At 38.0% G+C, this 23,062-nt stretch overlaps 1 protein-coding gene across 1 annotated transcript; it reads left to right on the top strand.

Moving 5' to 3' along the window:
• Positions 1–6,887: 6,887 nt before the first annotated feature.
• edn2.S (endothelin 2 S homeolog) lies at positions 6,888–20,905 on the top strand. The gene is made up of 5 exons (XM_018249465.2): positions 6,888–7,083; positions 9,790–9,937; positions 14,785–14,904; positions 17,881–17,982; positions 18,629–20,905. The coding sequence occupies exons 1-5, from the start codon at positions 7,041–7,043 to the stop codon at positions 18,723–18,725; spliced, it is 510 nt and encodes a 169-aa protein (XP_018104954.1). The 5' UTR covers positions 6,888–7,040; the 3' UTR covers positions 18,726–20,905.
• The last annotated feature ends 2,157 nt before the right edge of the window (positions 20,906–23,062 follow it).

Here is a 23,062-nt window from a genome sequence, read left to right as displayed (position 1 = left end):
CAGAAGAAAGAAATATTCTTGCTGTTCTGCTCTTTTGGACTGTCTTGGCAAACAATAGAAAAATGGCCAAACTGTGCTTGCTCCTTGTATGTTATCCACCCATTCAGCTCTTGGGCTAGTTAGTTGGCTAGCATACCTTGTCTGCTTAACAGTGCTAAAAATGTAAGACTTACTTAGGCATTTGGCAGTAAAGCCCACTTTTAGGGCAGGCTACTGTTATGTTTTGGGTAGCCGAGGATGAGTAGAGTATAACAATGCTTTATTAGAAGGCTTTCATGCAGCCATTACACAACAGTAACTTTAAATTACACTTTTAAGCTGTCAAAAAGTATGCCCAGTATAAGTCTGGGCACAGTGACATCTACAGGCCATTTGTATAAACACCACAGCTACTATGCATGTTGTTGCATGCTCACCGGCACCTCATACCTTCCCAAGACTGACCACAATAAGGTTAGAGTATTACTTAAACAACAAGATTCCTTTTTTACATTTAAATTAAAAGAGCTGTAGGGAGCTGAATGCAACCAAATAGTAAGAAATAATTAATCAAGTAATATAGTAATAAAATTAAGGTCATCAAACAGTGGTACAATTTGTCTGAATTAATATTTTGCAATTCCTTTCAGTTTTTTACCCCCCCTTTTTTTTTTAAATATCAACGTTTTTATTGCCCCCCCCCTCATTTTCCCTGGAGCAGGTAAATGACTCTCTTAACCTGTTAAAGTTTAATAATAATCAGTTGATAAACAGCCCTAATATTAGCTCCTAGCAATTCTGCACCTGAATTTCTATTGCATTCATTGGTGACAGGCTTCTGATGCTGCTGAGAATTGTATCAATTAATTAAATGTAAACTGTAAAGCAATTGGTTCTCAGTAAAGCTGGTCTTCCTCTGTATACCAACAATTCAAGGCTTAGTACTGCGTCCACAAAAAAAGATTTTCCTGAACCGAAGTCAAACCCTAATTTGATTATGAATTTTCAGCATATGAAATTGTCAGTTTCAGTGGTCTAAAGTTACATGATTTTTTTATGGTTTGGAGTCGCTTCGGTCAAGCACTTAGGGTTTGGCCAAATCCTCCTGGTTTGTATTCAAACAACTGTGGATTTTGGTGCATCTTTATTTTTTTATACAGTAGTAATAATGGGGTCAGGGTGTGATTGTATATGTGTGCTTTTTAATGACTAGTGGAAACAAGGCACCACATCAACTGTTACTCTGCCCTACTGCATTTTGGGAAGAGTAGTTAGCGGGCCATAACCACTTTGCGGCATCTGAAGAAAGGTCTGCATGGATACATTTCTCCATATGCACGCAGTATGTTTTTTGGTGGCTGATTTACTATATGTCTGGCGCAGACAAGTAGCAACACAGGTGACCATTGGGGGTAAAATTAACCACAAATATGCAAAGGCCTACTCCACCCACCAATCCAGAGAGCACTAATCTGTTTAGAACACCATAATGTTCAATAATATGAGTAGTATAACGATCATTCCTAAAGCACAGCTTGAAACACAAAGTTTCAAGTTTCAAGTCTTACAACAGCACTTTGGGTAATATTACTATTCGTCTAAACTTAAACCCTTTTTTCATACAATATTAGAAAAATGTAAAGAGGGACAAAAACATTTGCGGCTCATAGTGCAGTGAAATTTTTTGGCTATTCCCATATTATGACCACACCTCCTAATTACTATGTCCATTTTACAAAATGTGTCAGTTTATGATAGTTTGAACATATTTCTGAGAGTTTTAGGGCCATGTTTTATGTGTTATAACAGTTTGGCTAATAAAGGCGAAATTGCTCTTTAAGTTGTGTCACAGTTTCCCCAAGAGACCTGTTTATCTTAAAGTGTTACAATTGTTTCTTTGTCTATCTTAAATTGTTATAAATGTATTTAAGAGCAGGTGTTAAGTATTCTTGGCTCGCTGCCTCTTTTTTAATTATGTTTCAGAAACTCTTGTCAGTTACAATTGTATCTTTGTTTATCTTAAATGATTACAAATGTATCTAAGTGCAGAGTATATACTTAGTATTGTGGGCTCTCTGCCAAAAAGCCACTTATTTAATTAAGTTTCAGAAACTTTGTACTGTATCTTTTTCTGGCTTCAGTTCAGGAGATGAAAGAGAAATTGGGGACTTTTTAATACATATTAGGGATTAGGGATCACCGCCTATCCCAGGTCTATTACTTCTGGAGCACACACACACAATGGTACTACCACTAGGCTCTGATGCCAGCAAGTTACCAGCACTAGCACCCAGACATATGTTTGATTGTAAAATGTAAGCTCTGTGACAGACAGAACCTTTAATTTGCTGACTGTAAATGGCAGTCGCATGGTTAAAACCCAGTGGATAGGTGTTAGCTTAAAGAGCATTTAGAATCAAAAAAATATGGTTGATTTTATATGCTGTAGCATCCCTTTCATACACTGAGAGCTAAAAAAAATAGATGGTGATTTGTGTGTGCATGTTATATTGCTGTTAATGGTATGTAGCTAAATAAGAAACACAAGCAAGCATTCACCTTAAATTGATATAATAAATACACTTATAAATTAAATACGATGCTTACATTACAGAATGATACTTAATCCTTTACAAATGTATACATGTAATATGCCAACTACAAAACTGAACAAGACAATGGGTGAATATACAACAGCAATTCCATTAATTTTGTAAAGTAGAAAATATTAAATAAAGTGATAACTGTGACTTTATCTTGTACTTTGCAGCTCTGCTTTTAGCATATTGTACCAGGTGATCTGCACTACATTCAGTTTCTTCTTCAGGACATCAACGTCATTAGACTAAACAATGTTCATCTTTCTGACCACTGATAACCAGCAATGAAATAGAACAATATTTTGACATTCCCAGAGTAAAACATTGCTTGGTTGAGTGGGTGCTGTAAAGCTGTTAAGCCCCCGTGCTACTGGGTAGGTTACATTGTGAATCATTTGACCTTACGTTATCCCATGGCAGGTGATAGGGGGTTCATGGTTTCCTAACTTGTCTAGGAAACAATAATTTCTGTTTCGTTGGAAAGGTTAGATGCTTGCAGAAATAAAAAAATCAATACTGTAATATGTTTCTTTTCCATGTCAAAGGCAGTAAATAATAATACTAAAAGTGTCGGACTGGGATGCCTGGGGCCCACCAGATAACCTTTGGCTACTGGCCCACTCCACAATATTTTTCCTTTTTTTGTCATTCACTTTCTTTATTCTTTTAATCACTTTTTCTCAAATATTATCATCAGTCTCTACCTCAATTTCTTCTCTTTGTTCTTGGGACAACTGCTGTTTTATAGGAATACAAGGCAAATAGTTGGGTAAGTAGAAGGGCCCACTGACACCTGGGCTCACCGGGAGTTTTCCTGGTATCCCTGTGGGCCAGTCTGACACTGAATACTAACCTGTGATAAAGCCTATGTGGAGAAATCTCACTAATGTACATTTCTACCTTTCCTACATAGGAATGCCCTGAATCAGTCAACATTTGTATCTTATTTTTAATCTTATCTTTATGGTATTTCAAGACAGGCAGGCTGATCACATGTGCAGAGCCTTCTATCATAATTCCCCCTACTGGCAGTTAACAGGGAGGAGCATACAGGCTTGTGTTATCTTGTGTAGATGGGCTTGTAGATATTAAATAGACTACACTCTACAGCTGGAGATAGACGCAAAGATCCAATCGTACGAATCCTCGATTGCGGAGAGTCCCAACATTTTTCGCCCCATGCAGATCTGTCGTTTGGTCAATCGGACAGGTTAAAAGATTTCTGTCGGCTGCCGATAATATCTCTGCGTGTATTGCCGATTGTACGATTTTCAGAGGGAGACTGTCACTAGCTTTTGTCGGACATTACTTTCGTACGATTGCTGTCAGAGGCTGATCTGTTCTTTCACTACTTTATTTGATCTGAAAGGTTAGTGGTAGGTCTGGAGATGGGAAAGTCCGATCGTTCGAGGATTCGAACGATCGGATCTTTGCATCTATGGCCAACTTTAGCCTTTCTTATGTCTGTATTTGTGCCACAAATATACACAGAGCTTAAGTAGGGAAAGTGGAAGCTAAAAGATATATGGGGGTGTTCATGCTCAGTGGATTGCTCTGTTTGGTCCTATAGATTGCAATGAATTAACTGACCAGTTAGAAAATAAATTATTACTATGGGTTATATGGTTGTTTTTCACTATCCCTTTTCTACTTCCTAAAATAGAGATTGATTTGGAAGAGTATAAGAATTTAAATCAATTCTTAGATCGCAAAGCTTATTCCCATACAAGCAATAGAAGAAGCAGGCTCGGAGAACAGCCCAGACTGTGAAGAATACTCCTCTCCCCAGCCTATCTCTTACCTTGTTACCTTGCATGCGGGGAAGGGGGATGCAGGAGTGTGGGAGACTGGAACGAGGAATGGTGTGGGTGGGTTGGGGTGCGATTGACATTGTTGTGCATTTTTGCAAGGGGGCCCAGAGCACACTTATTAATTATGTCACTGCTTATTCCCAGACTTATATGAGTCCAGTAAGAAAAAACATTGGAAAGTCGTTTGTTGCTATTAAATATCCTCTATTAACAAAACAAATAGCAAGCAGAAACTTACACCAGGTCTAATAATGTATGGCAACCAATTAGCTGTGTTACATTTACAGACCTGTAAATGATTGTGTTTGGTTGCTATGAGTGACTACAGACCTGTGAAATACCTGTAAATGCTTGCTATAGGTGACTAGACTTGGTGGAAACTTTGCAACTTCTATTATATCACCTAGGGCCGCCGTCATGGGGGGCACAGAGGGGACAGTTGTCCCTGGCCCAGCAAAGTATGAGGTGAAAGGGGGAGCCTGGCCGTGCTGCATTCTCCGAAAAGCCTGGTGTGATGAAGGAAGATGTGGCGGAAAAACTAGGAGCGGCAGAAAGACCCCAAGAGGCGGAAAGGAGTCGAACAAAGACGAAGAATCTGCCATCAACGGAAGACAAGGAAGAAGAACCTAAAGTAAGTTCCACTGAACCCCCAATGGTTTTTTCTAATTAAACCCCTGGCACCAATGTTTTTTAAATTTTATATGGGGCCACTGACCACCAATGTTTTTTTAACTTGTAAGGGTTTAAAAACTTATGGGGGATCCTGGTGCCAATGTTTCTTTTTAACCTGTAGGGGGGCCTGACCACCGCTGATGTATGTATGGACTTTTTACTGTGGTGTGGGCGGGATCTGGGGTGGGGCTTGGGGGCCAGGCTGGGGAGGATGGGGTCAGGGGGCCCAGAAAATTTTACTGTTCAGGCCCCGTAATTTCTAATGGCGGCCCTGAAATAACCCCACAAGGCTGTTTATCCTCGTTTTTTTGCTTGTATGTACTGTTTATAATTGATACCACAACATGGCACATCACTACAGATATCTGCATTAGTATGTAGCTTTACAGGGCATGTTGTGGAGGTTCACAAAAAAGACCTGACTCTCAGTCTATCACCTAAAAACACTAAAATGGTTTTAAAATCTGCTCTACATAACATTTAGTTTTCTATAAAAAAAAAAACTCAAGCTGGGCCCAATATGTTCAGATGAACATAGAACTCACTGTGTGGCTTACTATACTACTACTAAACACAATTATGTGTATTAAAAATGACTATTGTAGGGCCCCTTTAAAGGAAGTAAACCCTAAAAATTAATATGGCTAAAAATGCCATTTTTTATATACTGAACTTATTGCACCAGCCTAGAGTTTCAGCTTCTCAATAGCAGCAATGATCCAGGACCTCAAAATTGTCACAAGGATTCACCATCTTGGAAAGTATCTGTGACACTCACATGCTCAGTGGGCTCTGAGCAGCTGTTGAAAAGCTAAGTTTAAGGATCGTCACAAATTATCCAGCAGAAAATGAGGTTTGTCTGTAATATAAGCTGATGCTACAGGGCTGATTATTGAATTTTGATGCTTGTTTCACTGGTTTCTGTGCTGCCATGTAGTAATTAACTGTATTCATTACTAATTAGCCTAATATTGTGACATTTAAATAATATGGGTACTTTATATTGTGAGTTGGTCCCTAAGCTCAATGACAGCAGCACAGAGCATGTGCAGTGAATCAGCAGAAAAGAAAATGGGGAGCTACTTGGGCATCTTTGGAGACACAGATCTTTACTGCTAAAGGGCTGTGGTTGCCTTGGGCTGGTACAGAAGCCCAAAACATAATGTACAACATTTTTACCCTTCTTCTTTAGTTAAGCTTTAGTTCCCCATTAAGAGACACACGCTGCTATTTCGGGAGATTAGTCGCCCATCAACAAATCGTTTCTTCTTTGGGCGACTAATCTCCTCCAATTGCCATCCCGATGGCACTCAGATCGCTTCGGCAATCGCTTCTATCTTTTAGAGCAAAATAATTTCTAAATGGCCCTATTCAAATGCACATGCTGTCCCTGTCACATGCAAAGTCTGAGGTTACTGGGGTACTATTTTTTACATCTACGGATGTGCCTACTAATACTAGTAAACAATCCCTAATATTCTGTGTCCATCCTCTGCCATAAAATCTAGTATCAGATTATTCAGATTATTGAGTGAGCCATAAATTCCTTTGATGTTCTACTGAAAAGGTATATATTTCCAAATCATTAGAAAATAACATTATGTTTAATCAACAGTGAAATATGCAGGGTGATTTGTAGTGAATTGTAGCAAACCAATTCTTCACCAGTGTACTGTGCTAAATCATTTTTCTCCTCTGTTCAATCCTTACAAAATCCGATTCCTTTGACAACCTTGTTTTCCCAGACACATTCTCCTCCCCCCTTTCCTACAGTGTGAGGGTTAAATAATCCTCATCACCCAATCCTTTTTGTCTGCAGGCTTATCCAACAAGAGGTAGTCGCTGGGAGGGAGCCAATCAGCACCTATATCTCTTACCTGGAAGACAAGGGTGTGGTACAGGAGAGGGAGGGGGCTGTTATTTAAACAGTAGGACGAGGGAAGTTTCAGGCCACTTGAGCACCTGTTCAACATACAAGATGCAGGGAACAGCTTTAATACTGCCTTACATTGCTATAGCAGGTACGTTCTCCCATGATTATATTCTTTGATGAGTATGCAGGTTTATGTGTAACTGAGGGCTTGCTTTTTACGCTTCACAGATGCCTGGAATGAAGAGAGTAAACTACTAAGTGTAAAAGTGGGTAAAGTAATTGCATATATTTCACAGCTTGGGAAGGGGAAGCTCTTAATGTGAATTAAAGGGTCTCTCTGTATTGTATTGGGGGGCTAATAATGTAAATGAAAAGGTCTATCTATACATCTCTGATGTCATGATGATGAAATTCACTATGAATATATCTGTGCTATTCTTCGCTACAACAGAGGGATCTTATGCTCCAGAGCCGTAAGTCTCACCAACCAATGAGATTTTAGAGTCTGTGGCTTGGTGTAGTTAGGGTATTGAGAAGAACTATTCAATTAGCTGCTTTAAGTTACTCATGGAGACAATGTGCACCAGGTATACAATATTGTTGTTAAAATACTTTTAAGCATTTTCAGCAGCGGTTATAACTAATTATAAACTGAAAATGGTAAAAATCGCATACACTTTACAGCCTACTAAAATCCTTTGAATATATCTAAATGGGAGTGTGTAAAGAATGAGGTGGATGCAATGTGTGCCATAAACCTGAAGTTACACTGGAATGATGCAGAGTGTATTATCTTTATAACATCTGATCTCAATTGAAGTGACTATAAAATAAACATGGACCTTCCCTAGCATAATGTACCGGTTCTGCTGGGGAACCATTTTCTATAAATATTCTGAATTTCAGCCATATCGTGTTGCATAAGTGAAGTCTAATAAACAGAGGAATAACAAAAATAATGTTTTTGGAGATCTAAATGATTGCATTGCTGATTTGGCGTGTGTGTGTGTCAGCATCACAAGATTGTGTTATATGATCACATTGTGGTATAATGACATTGAAGGCACTCAATAGTGATGCAATATACAATATGGGAATCACGTCATAATATAATAACATTAAAAGCATTCAATGGTGAGGGATTCCAGACAAAAAGAAGTACCAAGCGTAGTCATCTTAAATGGTAACCTAAGAGATAGTCCCTTACGTACATGATTGGGCACTCATGGAGTTGCGTATCCTTTTAGTTCCCAGATAAACTGTATCTTGAGATAATTATCAGTTTGATTGTGTAGGAAGGAGATTCTAGATTCTAAAAGTCTGTTGCTATTGACTCTCTTTTGTTTATCTGACAGTGCCGGCACTGTCAAAGCTTTCCATTGCGATGCAATTACTATACGGGATAATGTGACTATCTTAAGCATTGGACCCCAGTGCTCTAAATGATTTGTTTACATAAAGCTTTCCTTGGCTTGCGTCAGGGCGGCTGTTGTGTAATTCCTGTTGGAGCGAAGGTGTGCTTTAAAGGTGAACTAGTGATTAATTGAGGCCCATAAATTAATGTGCCCTGTCAGCTTCTTCAGCATTCGAGAAAGGAAGGAGATATGTGGCTCTGTAGATATGTGCTTATGTGTACACTAGCAATGAATATATTGTAAGAAATGCAAAAATATTGGCAAAATAGGATACTCTGCATAATGATGCCAATTCAATACAGATTAGGAAGATTATTGAATGACTTGTAGTTGTTCTTATATGGCAATATTCTACTAAGGCAGTGCGAATTTTATCCCCAGACACCTGAACTGCTCTGCAAAGGTATTGGATCTGTTATTCAGAATTCTTAGAATTTGGGGTCTTCTGGATAAGGGATCTTTGGATAACACAAACAGCTTCCCTGTGGCTATGACAAAATAATTAGTAATGAAAACAAACAGACTGCATGGTTTTGCTGTCAACATTTACTTATCAACAGTTACCATCAAGTACAAAGTACTTTTTCATTATAAGGGTAAGGGCACACCTGGCAATTCGGGGAGATTCAGTCGCCTGGCGACTAATCGCCTCTTCTTTGGGTCGACTAATCTCCCCGAACGGCTTCCCCTTGTGAGGCAACTTCGGACGACTTCGGAAAACTAAGTGCCGCGTGTGCCATGCCGCAGGCGATTTTTCATTTTAGCCGGTGGAAGACAAGGGGAAGCTTAGTCGCCCCAAAGAAGAGGCAATTGGTCGCCAGGCGACTAAATCTCCCCAAATCGCCAGGTGTGCCCTTACCCTAACAGAGAAAGAAACACATCAATCAAAAGTGAAGAATTGTTTGTTAGATGGGAAGTTACATTTTAAAAATGTTTGAGAATTCTGCACAACAGAATTCTGGATAATGGATCCAATACCTACCTTAAGCTGGCAATAGAAGTGCAGATTTTAGCCTCTTATCATACGAATGATTATACGGCCCTATCTCACGACCTGCTACTAACCATTCAGATTAAATAAAGTAGTAAAAGAACAAATCAGATGATGTTCTGGCAGTGATAGCAATTGTACAAAGGTTATGTCTGACAAATAGTAGTGACAGTCGCCCACTGATATTATCAGATAGACAATACATGCAGAGATATTATTGTTAGCAGTGAGAAATCCTCTAACCTGTCTGATCGACTAAACAACCAATTGCCATGGTAAGAAAAATGTTGGGACGATCTGAAAATGGTACTAAACGATTTTTCGTGCGACTTTGTTTGCGTCTATGGCCAGCTTTATTAAACACTCTCTAATACCCTAATACACAATGGTGATGCCTCATAAATAATAGTTACCAGCCATATTAATTAATGTATTTTTCCTTGTTCAGTAACAGGGGTGCTTTCCTTCCCAGCACCTCCATCTCTCCCACAATTCAACTTGCACACAAGGACAAAGAGATGTTCCTGCAATACATGGATGGATAAGGAGTGTGTGTACTTCTGTCACCTGGATATAATATGGGTAAACACCGGAGGGTGAGTATCTTAGAACTTAAGTGCTCTCTAGACATGATGAGATTTGCAGTACCCATGGGCAACAAATCTCCTAAAAATGCCTTAACATTCATTAATCCTGAAACAATGGGCATTTTTCCTTGATTAAGCCAACAAGGTTTTTAAACGGCATAAAGGCAAAAGGCATTGTAAGGAGATTTGTAGAGCGGAAACAAAGCAACAAATCTTCTTCTGTGCCATTGCCTTTACAGAGTTAATGACACACAGCAGGTCCTATCTATAAAGAAATGCTCTATGAAATAGTTAAGGATATGCATACATAGGTTTTGGAAGACTGCCCATAGCCATAAGGATACAAAGGGGAGCTTTCCCTCTGGCAACTGCAACACGTCTATTTACCCTTTGATAAGGATTCCCCATATCTGACATCTAAAAGGACACTTGTAAAACAGTGTAATGCCGCTTCCTGTTCTCTATAGACCCACATACTTTCCTTATCAAGAGCACCTTAGCTAAAATGAAATATCTACTTCTATACTCATTCCATGTGTCTGATTACAGGCAAGTCCTGACTGGGATGCAATTATGTGCCATCCAACAGTCCACTTACATTTGAGTGATCCTTCAGTTGCTGAGTAGTATGATTCCTGCTCTATGTACAGTAGGTCAGAGAAATGTAAGCACCTTTTAGCTGCTACAAATGTATTGTGTACAATAGGGTTGGGCGCCTACTTTGGTATGTAGACATATTAAATAATACATATTGCCTTTAAAGAATACGATACAATCTTAAGCCCTTCCTGGTACCCAGCAACTTGTATAAAAAGGTGGAAAAATACCGGTAATTATATTACTAGAATTTGCCAGTTTAAGGCTGAAAAATACAGGCTCATCCCCTACTCTGGAATCAACCCCTTACCTTGCCTGCACCTGTATCCATTGCTTCAAGCTGGGTTCAGGCACGCACAGTGGATTTTGGTGCCGTCATTCAAACTCAAAAAATTGCATGTGCCTGCAACTGGGCCAACACAATGGATCCACATGCATGTAAGATAAGGGGCTGATTCCAGAGTAGAGGTCCATGCTTGGAATGCGGTTTTTAGCAGGCTATGTTGTATTAGCCTAATAGACATCTAAAAAAAACATTTTTTTACCGAAGGAAAGAATATAATATTCCATATAATCAGATATGTACATTTATGACAGTTTTCAGTAGTTTTCAGTAGTTTTCAGTAGTTTTCAGTAGTTTTCAGTAGTTTTCAGTAGTTTTTACTGTCCCTGGAAAATGTAATTTATGTTAAAACGAAGCATTTCTTTCTAAAACAATGGAGCAGAAGTCAGTTCTCCTCCAGGTCTGATAATAAGGGAGATTCTGCTACATTGATACAAATACTAAGAAAAACACTGCTTTCAGTTACAAGCAATTTACTATACAAATAACTTTAACAACATTGAAAATGTATAAAGAATATTTATTGCTTGGAATTACATTTTCTTGCAAAAATGGATTCTGATTGGATATGCCCTTTACACACGGCACCCTGGACGAGGGAACATTATATCACCAAGCTATTTGATAGAAGATTTATTGAATAGACTGAGGACACAGCCAATAGCCAGATAATGAGCACCTGTTTCAACAGCTGTTTCCAGGAGTGTCTGTCTCTGGAGCTTTCAGTCTCTAGACCAGGCAGATTCAATTTCATTACAGATTATGCAGCCAGGCAGAGCACCCAAGGGATATCTTTAGGGGCATGTATGCTCCTCTCTAGGGGAAAAGCTGAGTGTTGTAATATGTTGTGGTTGTAGTTTAATGTTTAAATTATGAACTAACAATTTTATTATAGGCAGTTTTTAAAGACGAGCTTTCAAGAGATGAGCTCTTGTTACTTGAGAGAATTCCCGGCTAATGTAAATTGTTACCACTCTAACTTTGAAAGCCGCAGGTCAACCATATCACGGTTCTTTACATATCACCTTTAAATGAACTGTTAGTATGATGTAGAGAGTGATAGTCTGAGACAATTTGCAATTGGATTTCATTTTTCATTATTTGTGGATTATTTAGCTTTTTATGCAGCAGCTCTCCAGTTCGCAATTTCAGCCATCTGGTTGCTAGGGTCCTAATTACCCTAGCAATCATGCATTGATTTGAATAAGAGACTGGAATATATTTGGGAGAGAAATGGAGAGGGGTTGCACACTCAATAAGAGAAATAACACTTAGTAGACAAAGGTGGTATTAAAAAAAAATTCTTATATAGTAAATATATAATACATTTTTTTCTTACATCAGACAAGCTGGTTCAGGTATGGGATCCCTTATCCAGAAAGCTCCAAATTACAGAAAGATAGTCTCCCATAGACTCCATTATAATGAAATAATCCAAATTTTTAAAAAAAGATTTCCTTTTTCTCTGTAATAATAAAACAGTAGCTTGTACTTGATCCAAACTAAGATATAATTAATCCTTAATGGAAGCATAACCAGTGTATTGGGCTTATTTAATGTTTACATTATTTTTTAGTAGACTTAAGACTTGAAGATCCAAATTACGGAAAGACCCCTTATCTGGAAAGCCCCAGGTCCCGAGCATTCTGGATAACAGATCCTATACCTGTATCAAATACAGAAATATATACATACCACCAAGTAACAAGATCAAGGCAAAAAGAGACAAACCACAGAGGGCAGATACACTTGCCAAAAATGAGAACACCCCAACGTTTCGGCACTAAAGCCTTTGTCAAAGGGAATTCTGATGTCTGACCAACTATCTGAAGTATAAATACCTTATTCAATTAGACTCAAAAAATCTCTGTTTTCGTGCGCTTCCTGCACTTCCGCATTCGTGACATCACGTATGCCAGCATTATTACGCTGGCGTTTTTACGCTGGGTAAATGCCCAGCGTAATTACGCAGCTCCCTACCTATGCAGGCGATGAAACCAGTATCATTGTACGTTGTACCATAGCAACCACAAGCAGCACATTATACAGTGAAATAAGGGTCATCAAATCTCTGTACCCAAAGGCATTCAGTTATAACATCTCTGTCCTAATAGTGGGTGCTGGATAATATCATGTCTTTAACTACCGGGAGCAGCGCTTTTTAACACAATATGGAGATTTGGTCACCTGATTCTGTCAACAGATAAACAACATCTATAAACAATTATGGGTATTTATATGAACATATATGTGCAAACATAATGATACAGTACATAAGGATCAATCACATAGACCTATAGGCTCGGGAGTCCTGTGTCTTTACTCTTAGTAGTGCTCAATATAAAAACAATCACGGCATAAAAATACTAAAACTCATTAAGAGACATACTAATATATTATCATCTTTAAAGTAACAGTGTGTTCTACTAAAAATCCCCATTCATTGGAATGACATAAAGTGAATATGTTACCCCAGAAAAGTCCATCAGTGCAAAGATTCAATTACATGCATTTAAAGTGACAGTACTAAAATTCAGTGCATCATAAGTGGCCAGATACATCTAATCATTTATACAATGGTCATCACACATTTACTAATAAGTTAATGAAACATCAGCCTTGTAAATAGTGTCAAGGAAACACCGTAGCAACGTATGCCCATGTCTCCCTTCTGTGAAGTGTCCGTGCAATATAGTGAGGCTGTGTCAAAAAATGCCGATATCATTAACCATCTCTACCATAGTAAATTAGTAAAGCCAACCATTATCATTGGAGAAATTCATTAAAGGTGCCAGTGCCGTACAGAATTAGTATCCACATTAATTGTTTTGTGAGATCACCATCAGGATCCTATGTGATCTGTAATATCTGCAACATATAATATTCAACTACATTCACATTCACTTAAATGTATTATTTAAAAACATCAGAATTAATTAAAAACCCATTAATAACACAAGCTGAAGTCAAAGTATTGCAGATTACTCAAAAGAAAAGGGACAGCTCTCTGTCCTCATTCCCATTGGGGGAGAGGGTGTTAAGTCTATAAATCCATCTTCGTACGTGACGTCACGAATGCGGAAGTGCGGGCAGCATGTGAAAACTGAGATTTTTTGAGTCTAATTAGCCTGGTGAAACATCACAGTTCCCCTTGACAAAGGCTATAGTGCCGAAGCGGTGTGGTGGTCTTATTTTTGGCAAGTGTATCTGCTCCTATTTTTGCCTTGATCTTGTTACTTGGTGGTATGTATATATTTCTGCTAATACTGTTGTTTTTGATATACCAGCTTGTCTGATGTAAAAAAAAAAAAATTATTTTGCTATTTACTATAAAATAAAAATGTTTAATACCACCTTTGTCTACTAAGTGTTATTTCTCTTATTGAGTGTGCAACCCCTCTCCATTTCTATATACTGTTTTGGGTAACTGACTGTGGGATTACCTGGGGTTATTTGCACCTCATATACCTTAAAAAAAGTTTTTTTTCTATTGTGAATATTGGGAGTGCCCTCCACCAACTTATTTTCTTATATAAATGGGAGAGGCCTGAATAGAAAGACAAGAAATAAAAAGTAGCAATAACAATACATTTGTAGCCTTACAGAGCATTTGTTTTTTTAGATAGGATCAGTGACCCCTATTTGAAAGCTGGAAAGAATTTTATGAAGAATGCAAATAATATAGAACAATAAAAAATAATTAATGAAGACCAATTCAAAAGTTGCTTAAAACAAAGGTGAACCACCCCTTTAAACTACAACTATTGTTTGATTTCTCTAGGTGAGATAGGACCAAATCTTTCCAGCAGAACTACTGACGATGCTTTAAGATATTTAATGGATTTAAACTGGATAGTTGGATGGATAGTTGTGAACTGTAATCTTATTTGGATCATTTGCTCACCTGTTTCCATAGACAAACCCTTCCTTATGGGCTAGGGAACCCACCAAGGCGTCGTAAGAGAACAACACCCCGCTGTCAATGTGAGGATAAAGGAGATGGAGTATGCAAGACCTTTTGCCACCAGACAACAAGGTAAATGTCCACATTATTACATTTCCACATGTATAATCTCGGCTAGATTTCTTTTACAAACTAGTATTTGGCTAGACAGGAAAATAGGGGCAGTTGAATCTATCTGATCAACTCTACTAAGAATTGAATTTATGCAGCTTTCTGTATTCACTGATGAGCTTAGCTAATAATAACATCAGGCTCTCTCAATATTCATTCCTTGTGCTAACATACCATTCCCACGACTAGAACAAGTAACAAGTAACTCATCAATGCTAATCAGAAATAGTGACAAAGGTCATAGTACAGAAGCTTTCCTATATAGTCATCTGCAAGAATTTAAGGGGGGGGGAGATATCAAAAGTTTAAGTTGGTGGAAATGATGTGCTGCTTTCCAATTGCCATGGGCAAGTGCACTGGTGCAATTCAGCTTATGAGGATCAGATGTTCTCAGCTTTCAGTTTAACTTAAAGGCTTATTATGAAGTGACCGAAAAAAAGTCAGAAATGCACTGAACTCAAATGTGAGCTTATTTCTGAAAAAAAACTCAAAGCTCGAAAACTAAAAATATGAAAAAATTCAACCACAGTGAAATTCCATTCTGCATTTTTTTTTTTTTTTTTTACATTTGAGTCTTTTGCACTTCAAGTTTTAGAAAATCTAATTCAAGTGGGTGACTTTTAGTGCAAAAAGGCAGGAATCACTGTCAACAATATTGGAACATTGATAGAGGTGCCCCTTAGGGGCAAATTCACTAAGCGCCGAAGCGCCGAACGCTAGCGCTACTTCACTAGCGTTTGGTATTTTCGTTACTGCGCAAATTCACTAACGAACGCTGGCGTAGTTTCGCTAGTGTTACTTCGCACCCTTACGCCTGGCGAAGTTTCGCTAGCGACGTAACTACGCAAATTCACTAACGCGCGCAGTGTACTGAACGCTACCTTTTACGCTAGACTTCCTTCGCCTCCTCAGACCAGGCGAAGCGCAATAGAGTAGATAGGGATTGCTTCAAAAAAAGTCAAAATTTTTTCTAAGTCCCAAAAAACGCTGGCGTATTTTCTACATTATGGGTGATAGGCTGAAAAAGATCGAAAATTTTTTTGGGGCTCCCCTCCTTCCCCCCTACATTTCCTGACTCATGGCAACTTACCTAGACAGTGGGCACATGTGTAGGGCAAAATAAATTTTTTTATTTGATGATTTGAAGGTTTTCTAGCCATTTGTAGTGCTGATACGTATTCCTCCATTGAAATTTGAATTTGGCGCCGTATGCAAATTAGCCTTCGCTAGCGTAACTTTGCTTGACTTAGCGAAGCAACGCTAGCGCAACTTCGCAACCTTACGCTACCCCTGAGCGCAACTTCGGATTTTAGTGAATTTGCGAAGCGCTGGCGAAACTACGCCTGGCGAAGTGCGGCGAAGTGCGGCGAAGTTACGCCTGGCGCAACTACGAATCTTAGTGAATTTGCCCCTTAGTGTTTAGAAATTGTTCCATTTAAATGACCAGTAATTCAACAAAATTAAATTACCCCCAGTAGCTAATAGACAACAAACTGTAATGGAAACACAAGATTTTTTATTAATGCTAAATATCAAAAAAAAGGCAAATTAAGCATTTTCCATTTGAGATTTTAAAGAGGTGGTATAGTACAAATAGTGGTATAAAGCCCACAGGCTATTAAGAATGCAATTGTTTTATTGCTTGATTGGAGATAAACAGGGGTCAGATGGCATTCTTGTTCTATACACGCCTATAGGCTCAAAGGATTTCACATAAAATAGAATTTTTGCTGCCAAAATCATTTTTATTTGCAGGTGTAGGATAAACAGATGCAATCTTTAAAAGTAAATAGTTTCACTGTTTGTTTTTATTGCCCTTTTAAGTGAAATATCCAATAAAGATGATCCAATAAAGTAGCTTTTTCGGCTGGATGTTAAACACAATGGGCAAGTTTTTTTTTTTTTCTGTTTTAGTAATTAGCAGGTAGAGTGCAGGTATTAAAGCAAAGCAAACTGCCTTTGGGTCGCACAGCTACACATAGACAACATGTGCCATAGTTGTTTCTCTTTGTGCCTTAAGGTAGAAGTCCATCCGTTACAGCAGATTCCACTGCGGGTTGGAAGGTTTGACCCTTACCTCCCTGGCTATGAATAAGCAATCAATATCTTGGCTATTTACGTCACACTTATTGCAATAAAACAGAGCCAGAATTAACAGTTAACAGATCAAGCAATTCTTGATCTTGATGCCTGCATATGGCGCATGACTTTCTTCTTCACCCGATTAAGAACTGTGGCTTGCAGGCTTCTAATGGCTGGGTGGTGTCAGGGAAGAAAGGACATACATCCTGCTATCTTGTATTGCACCAGTAAAACAGACATAATAAAACAATTAAACATGAAAAATATACATTCCATAACCTTAACCCTTTGCATAACTTTGAGAGATTGTTTCTGTTCCCCTGCAATGCTCTGGGGCACATTCCTTAAAGGAAGCTATCACCCCTGGCACTCTAAGGGTAAGGCCACACTAAGCGATAGCGCGGCGATTTGACTCGCGGCGACTTTTCGCCGCGACTTTTAAACGGCAATCGCTGGCGAAACTTTGGCGCTGGCGTCTATGGGGAATCGCTGCGTAAAAACACACGCGGCGATCTTTTTTCTATTGTCGCTCGAAATCGCCTCGCTAGGCGATTTCAAGCGACAATAGAAAAAAGATCGCCGCGTGTGTTTTTACGCTGGCGATTTTGCGCGATTCCCCATAGACGCCAGCGCCAAAGTTTCGCCAGCGATTGCGGATTAAAAGTCGTGGCGAAAAGTCGCCGCGAGTCAAATCGCCGCGCTATCGCTTAGTGTGGCCTTACCCTAAAGGATAGAACAAATTAGTGATTGATTAAAGTCAGAGCTCAAACCTTTGCTTTGCACACTGTCTGCTCCTTGTCCTTATCCACTCTGCACTTGGAACAAATGTCATTAAATTTCCTTATCTTACTTTAGGGACATTGTTGACAATAAAGCAAGAGCAGTCAATACGGATCTGCCACAAAAACCCTTCCGAAAAGTGAAGAAATCGCAAGTCAACCTCTTACATGCTTTGCGGTAAGATTCTAAATGATTTCTTTATCCCTTTTACAGCAGGCAACAGAGCAATTAAGTTTTTTTTTTTTTCAATTTAGAATGAATAAACTTGCTTCCTAGAGACGCTGTAATAGACAATTGCTTCCAATACAGGAGGCATATGATGGGTAATATTGAAATATTCTGAACACCATTCTATTCCATTGACAAAAGGAGACACAGACCCATTAGTTCTGTCCTTGTTTTCCCATCTCTCAGCAGTATTTAGGGCCAAAAAATTTCAGTTCAAATGGAGCATAAAGCCTTCTGAAAACAGAAGGTATTTACTTGTCTCGTGCCATATACATAAGGCATTATGGGCGGAGACTTGCAAATCATTCCTTTAAAATGGAGTAAGTGGCAGTCTGCTTCTGTTTATGCTCATGGCCTGCCCTTAGATTTAACTTTTACCTCCCACACCTCTCTTATTTACAGGGACAGGGAGGGCGGAAAGCCATAGATTGCTCTATAAAGATTACTGAGATAAGAGATATAAACAATTGCAAGACTCAATTACCTTGGCATGAATCTCAAGGACTTTAGGATTATAGCGGGAGAATGTGCAGTCATGGTTTATCCAAAGCAAGCTAACATTTGGAAAGAACTCACTGACTCTTTTCATTTACAGACACATCTCAGCATTGAGCAACCTGAAAACCAGCCATGGCTCTATCCCTTGGTTCTCAGTGTCTCCGGACTCCACGAGTTGGAAGAAGAAGAGATAAAGTATGAAAGCAGAGACAGTGAGAGGTAGAGAAGTAAAATGCCTTAAAATAATTGAGGCTTAAAGAGTTCCAAATATTCGGAAGGAGGGTTCTTCCGTTTTTTTGGTTTGCCAGATGGAGCTATACTCCATAACCAGCGGCTGTTCAGCCATACTTGTCAAGGGTGAAGCAACTTGTTTCCACAACCCTGAAGACTTTGACATGGAGGACACAAGTGTTTACAGGTACTTGTGCATTTTACTAAAGTTGATGAAATAAGGAATATTGAGCTTTTTCATTCGGATTAAAAGAGTCGATAAGTGATTGGATTTTTTACAAAATAAGAGAGACATATTAAAGGAAGTGGATAAAGGGGAAGCATGTGATTCCTGCAAACAGACAAATACAAATATAATATTGAAAAGTCAAACATCACAATGTCTGCCCAAAAATGGAAAAAGACATATTTTTTAGTATGGAACCGTGAAGATGCAAAATTCTTTCAAGGAAATGTGATGTGCTGCTACAGAAAACAGCGACAACAGCTCAGTTGTGCCGGCAGTCCCGGCCATTTGCCTAATGGTCACCAATAGTGGAACAATGGCATCATCTAGTTCTAGTAGGTAGATGATTAAAGTCTGCAAAGGCAAGATTTCTTTGTTAGAACATTTACTATCATAGATTGGTTACTAAAGCAAGATCAAAATATCTTTGTAAAAAATGGAGAAGATTGCTGGCAAAGAATGAGAAGCAATGCCTGTATTGAGCAGTGTTTGTGTCTGCTTTGTATGATAGATGCACACACCCTTCTGTTGTAAAGCATATGGAATATGCTGAGGCTTTATAAATGTGATAATACTAGTGATGCTCAGGTGGGACACCATACTGCGTAGAAGTAAAGGAGATGCCATTAAAATGATTGCCTTCCTAAAATACTAACCTACAGTATGCAGAAACAAAGGTTTTCCCACTTCATTATGAATCAGGTCTACAATCAGGTGCCCAATAATCATTTGCTAAAAGAGGAATAATATCATAGGTATTGCAGTGTGATTGTTAGAAAAACTGTTGGAGGAGATAAATGTTTTTGACACATGGGTGGCATCCAAAATTACTAGCCAACTGCTGCAATCTATAGAGGTATGTCAAAAAGGGCCAAAAACACTGAAACATAGCCCCCCAGCTCAAAAGGGAACATACATCAAGTCCAAAAAAATATATTCCAAAACATTCTTTCAAAGTTAAAAAATGTACTCTTTATTCAGCATAAATATTAAAAAGTAGGCATGATGCAATGCCTATGAATAAGTGCTGGTGGGCACAAAACGCGTAAGGCGGAGCATAAATTGGTCTGTATGCCTACTTTTTAATATTTACGCTGAATAAAGAGTCAATTTTTTAACTTTGAAAGAATGTTTTGGAATATATATTTTTTTGGACATGGGTGGCATCACCATCAGCTGCTGGGGGCAGAGATCACTCGCTAAGTGCAACACTCTATCAACTGTAGAGTTTCTGATAAGATATCAAGTCAATGGTTTAGAACAGATGTCTCCATGTGGCTCTAATAAGTCCAATGGCCATGAATGCTGACATGACATACATTTAAATATCTGATTTTTTTTTTGTCGTTTCAATTTTTGTTTATATAAGTTTGATTGAATTTTGAAATGGAGATCTAGAAACACATAAGGCTGTGTACCACGAAGCTCTTACACACATTACCCAACAGTAAGTGACCTTAGTGGTTTCTCACCATGGGAGCTGGTTTAAATGAATACATATTAAGCACATGTGTAAGATACCTTACATGAACATGTGACAGAGGTTTAAAAAATGACTTGAATATACCCATGAGCCTCTTTCACTAATGCTAATATTGAATTCTCCTTTAAATCATTGGATACATAATTATTTTATATTTCTGTTATAATTATATAAGGATAATATTCATAATGGATGAATTAGATGAGGCCTTTATGTGGGCTTATAAAATAATTTGTGATTTTGTTTTTTCTCATCAAGCATATTATCATTTGTATTCTGTACATTCATAATATAATATATTGTCATCTTCAAATAGGATATTTTGTTTGTATACGTACTGTGTATCCTGACTGTGGGAAAATTTTTTTTGCTTCCAGTGTGTAACTTTACAACAGTGTATTGCCTCCAAATAATACAATAAAATGTCATTTAGTGCCAAAACCCTTTTGCTTTCTTTCATTTCACAATTGATTGGCCTTTATGGCCGGACTTACTCTACAGTTATATTGTTCCACTTTTTCTGCAAATTTATGTATCTTTTATCCCTGAACATTCTTGTTCTATGTAAAACATTGTAGCGTGGGATGAAACACTGAGCATTGATGTTTAAATATACTGGTAGGCAAAAGGTTTAGGCAATTGCAAACATAGTTACTTTGCCTTAAGGTGGCCATACACGGGCAGATTTTTTACTTCCAAACGACCAATTTCAGAAAGTTCCGATAATATTGGATAGTTATTGGATAGTTGATGGTGTACGAATGATCGTCTCAACATTATTGTTCGCAAAATTGATCGGATGAGTTGAAAAATTTTAGTCGTTCAGGAAAAAAATCGGCCAGTGAGTGTGAAATACAGACATTTGTCGTAGAACGATCGTTCTTTGCGCATGTCAGGATTGTAGCACAAGCCAATGAAAATATACAGAAGGACCAGAACGTTCTTTGCTTAAAGCTTCATTAACCATATGAAACTATGTAAAGAAAATAAATTGGTGCTCACTGCAGAAATATCATCCTATAACCTCATATGTGAAAGAAAGTTTATTTATAAATCCATATGTCTGCATGGGGCATGGAAGGAGAAACTGGCTATATACTACAGACAATGACACAATGCTGGCACCACTCCTACTGTCTGATGAGGTGAAAACACTGCTACAAGTGTGAAAGTGCAGGGTATACAGTCTGTCTGATTGTTAAAAATGCATTTGCAACTTTAATCTCAGGTAATCTCTTCATAGATACTGATTTTATCAGATACACAAAAACCAGACAGGTGCTGGACAACAATATCAACCAATACACAACTACACAAAGCAGTCACAGCAGCCAGACAGATGGTGGGCAAGACAAGAGGGGCTGCCACTTGTACAGCACAGACATAAAAACATTATAAACATTATAAACCACATAAAAATCTCTATGTATTAAAAGCCATATGTATGCAACATATGCAACAGGTAATAGAAATAAAAGCAAGACCAATACTTTTTTTAAAAAAAAAAAAATATTTATTTAACGTGCTATAGTATATTATGTTCATACACTATGCAGCAATTTTTTTTATAGCATTCAACACTATTAAAAGAATAAAAGAATAAAAGTTTGGTTGCATTTGAAACACATGCAAAACATTATGTGATAAACATACTTGGAAAAAAAAAAATGCACAAGATTTTTTTCAGCAAATTATTCACCAGCATTGGAAACTTTTTTGCCTATGTTCTCAAACATCCACCGATGACTAATGTTTTACATCACTTCCTGTATGCTGTACATCCTGCTTCCGCCACAAGTTTATATCGCATCGTACGTTGATGTATAATCGTTCTTTTCTTTTGGCAAACGATACGATTATATCTGTTCATATAATCGTTCTCCGTGGATGGCATATCGTATGGTAAAACGATCGTCAGACGATCGTTTAACGATACGATCGTTCATCGCAGAACGATAAAAGTTTGCCCGTGTATGGCCACATATTGACATATGTATACAGTACCATGAGCAGTATTAGCAGTCTATATAAGATCTCACTTTCTCTTTACTATCATACAGACCTTTGGTGGTAATTACTGTAGATGTTGTAGATGTGGACTATTACTTTTGTATTGTGTGCTACTTCAATCCAATTGCTTTGATATAACTGAATATTGTATATATAGTTTTTTTTTAACTTACCCATCTATATCATTAATGTTTTGTAAAAAAAAAACAAAATTCTCAGTACACAAAACTATACTTACTTGTAAGCATGGCCCTAACCTCTTGATTTTTACAAGACTGTAAGTAAAAAAAGATTTTGATATTGTGCCTAATAGACTATCACTAAAATAAGTAGCAATAAGAAGTAGAGGCATTGGTAGAGGAAGCAAAGCAACAATACTATACTACTAATTACAGTATATGTTATTGTATGAAAGTCAGGGGCCTATTAGATTAGGTTTTTTTTTTATACTTTAGCTATAGTCAAAGCTTAATTTCATGTTCCTACATCTTACACTTTTTTTTGCATCCTCTTCCTATTCTAATGCATTTAAACCGGTGCATTTTCTAGATCTGACGTTTCTCTGCAATTTATGCCGTCAT

This window comes from Xenopus laevis, chromosome 2S (genome assembly GCF_017654675.1).
Source record: "Xenopus laevis strain J_2021 chromosome 2S, Xenopus_laevis_v10.1, whole genome shotgun sequence".
NCBI classification, from domain to species: Eukaryota; Metazoa; Chordata; class Amphibia; order Anura; family Pipidae; genus Xenopus; species Xenopus laevis.
This window is presented reverse-complemented; position numbering and strand designations above follow the sequence as displayed.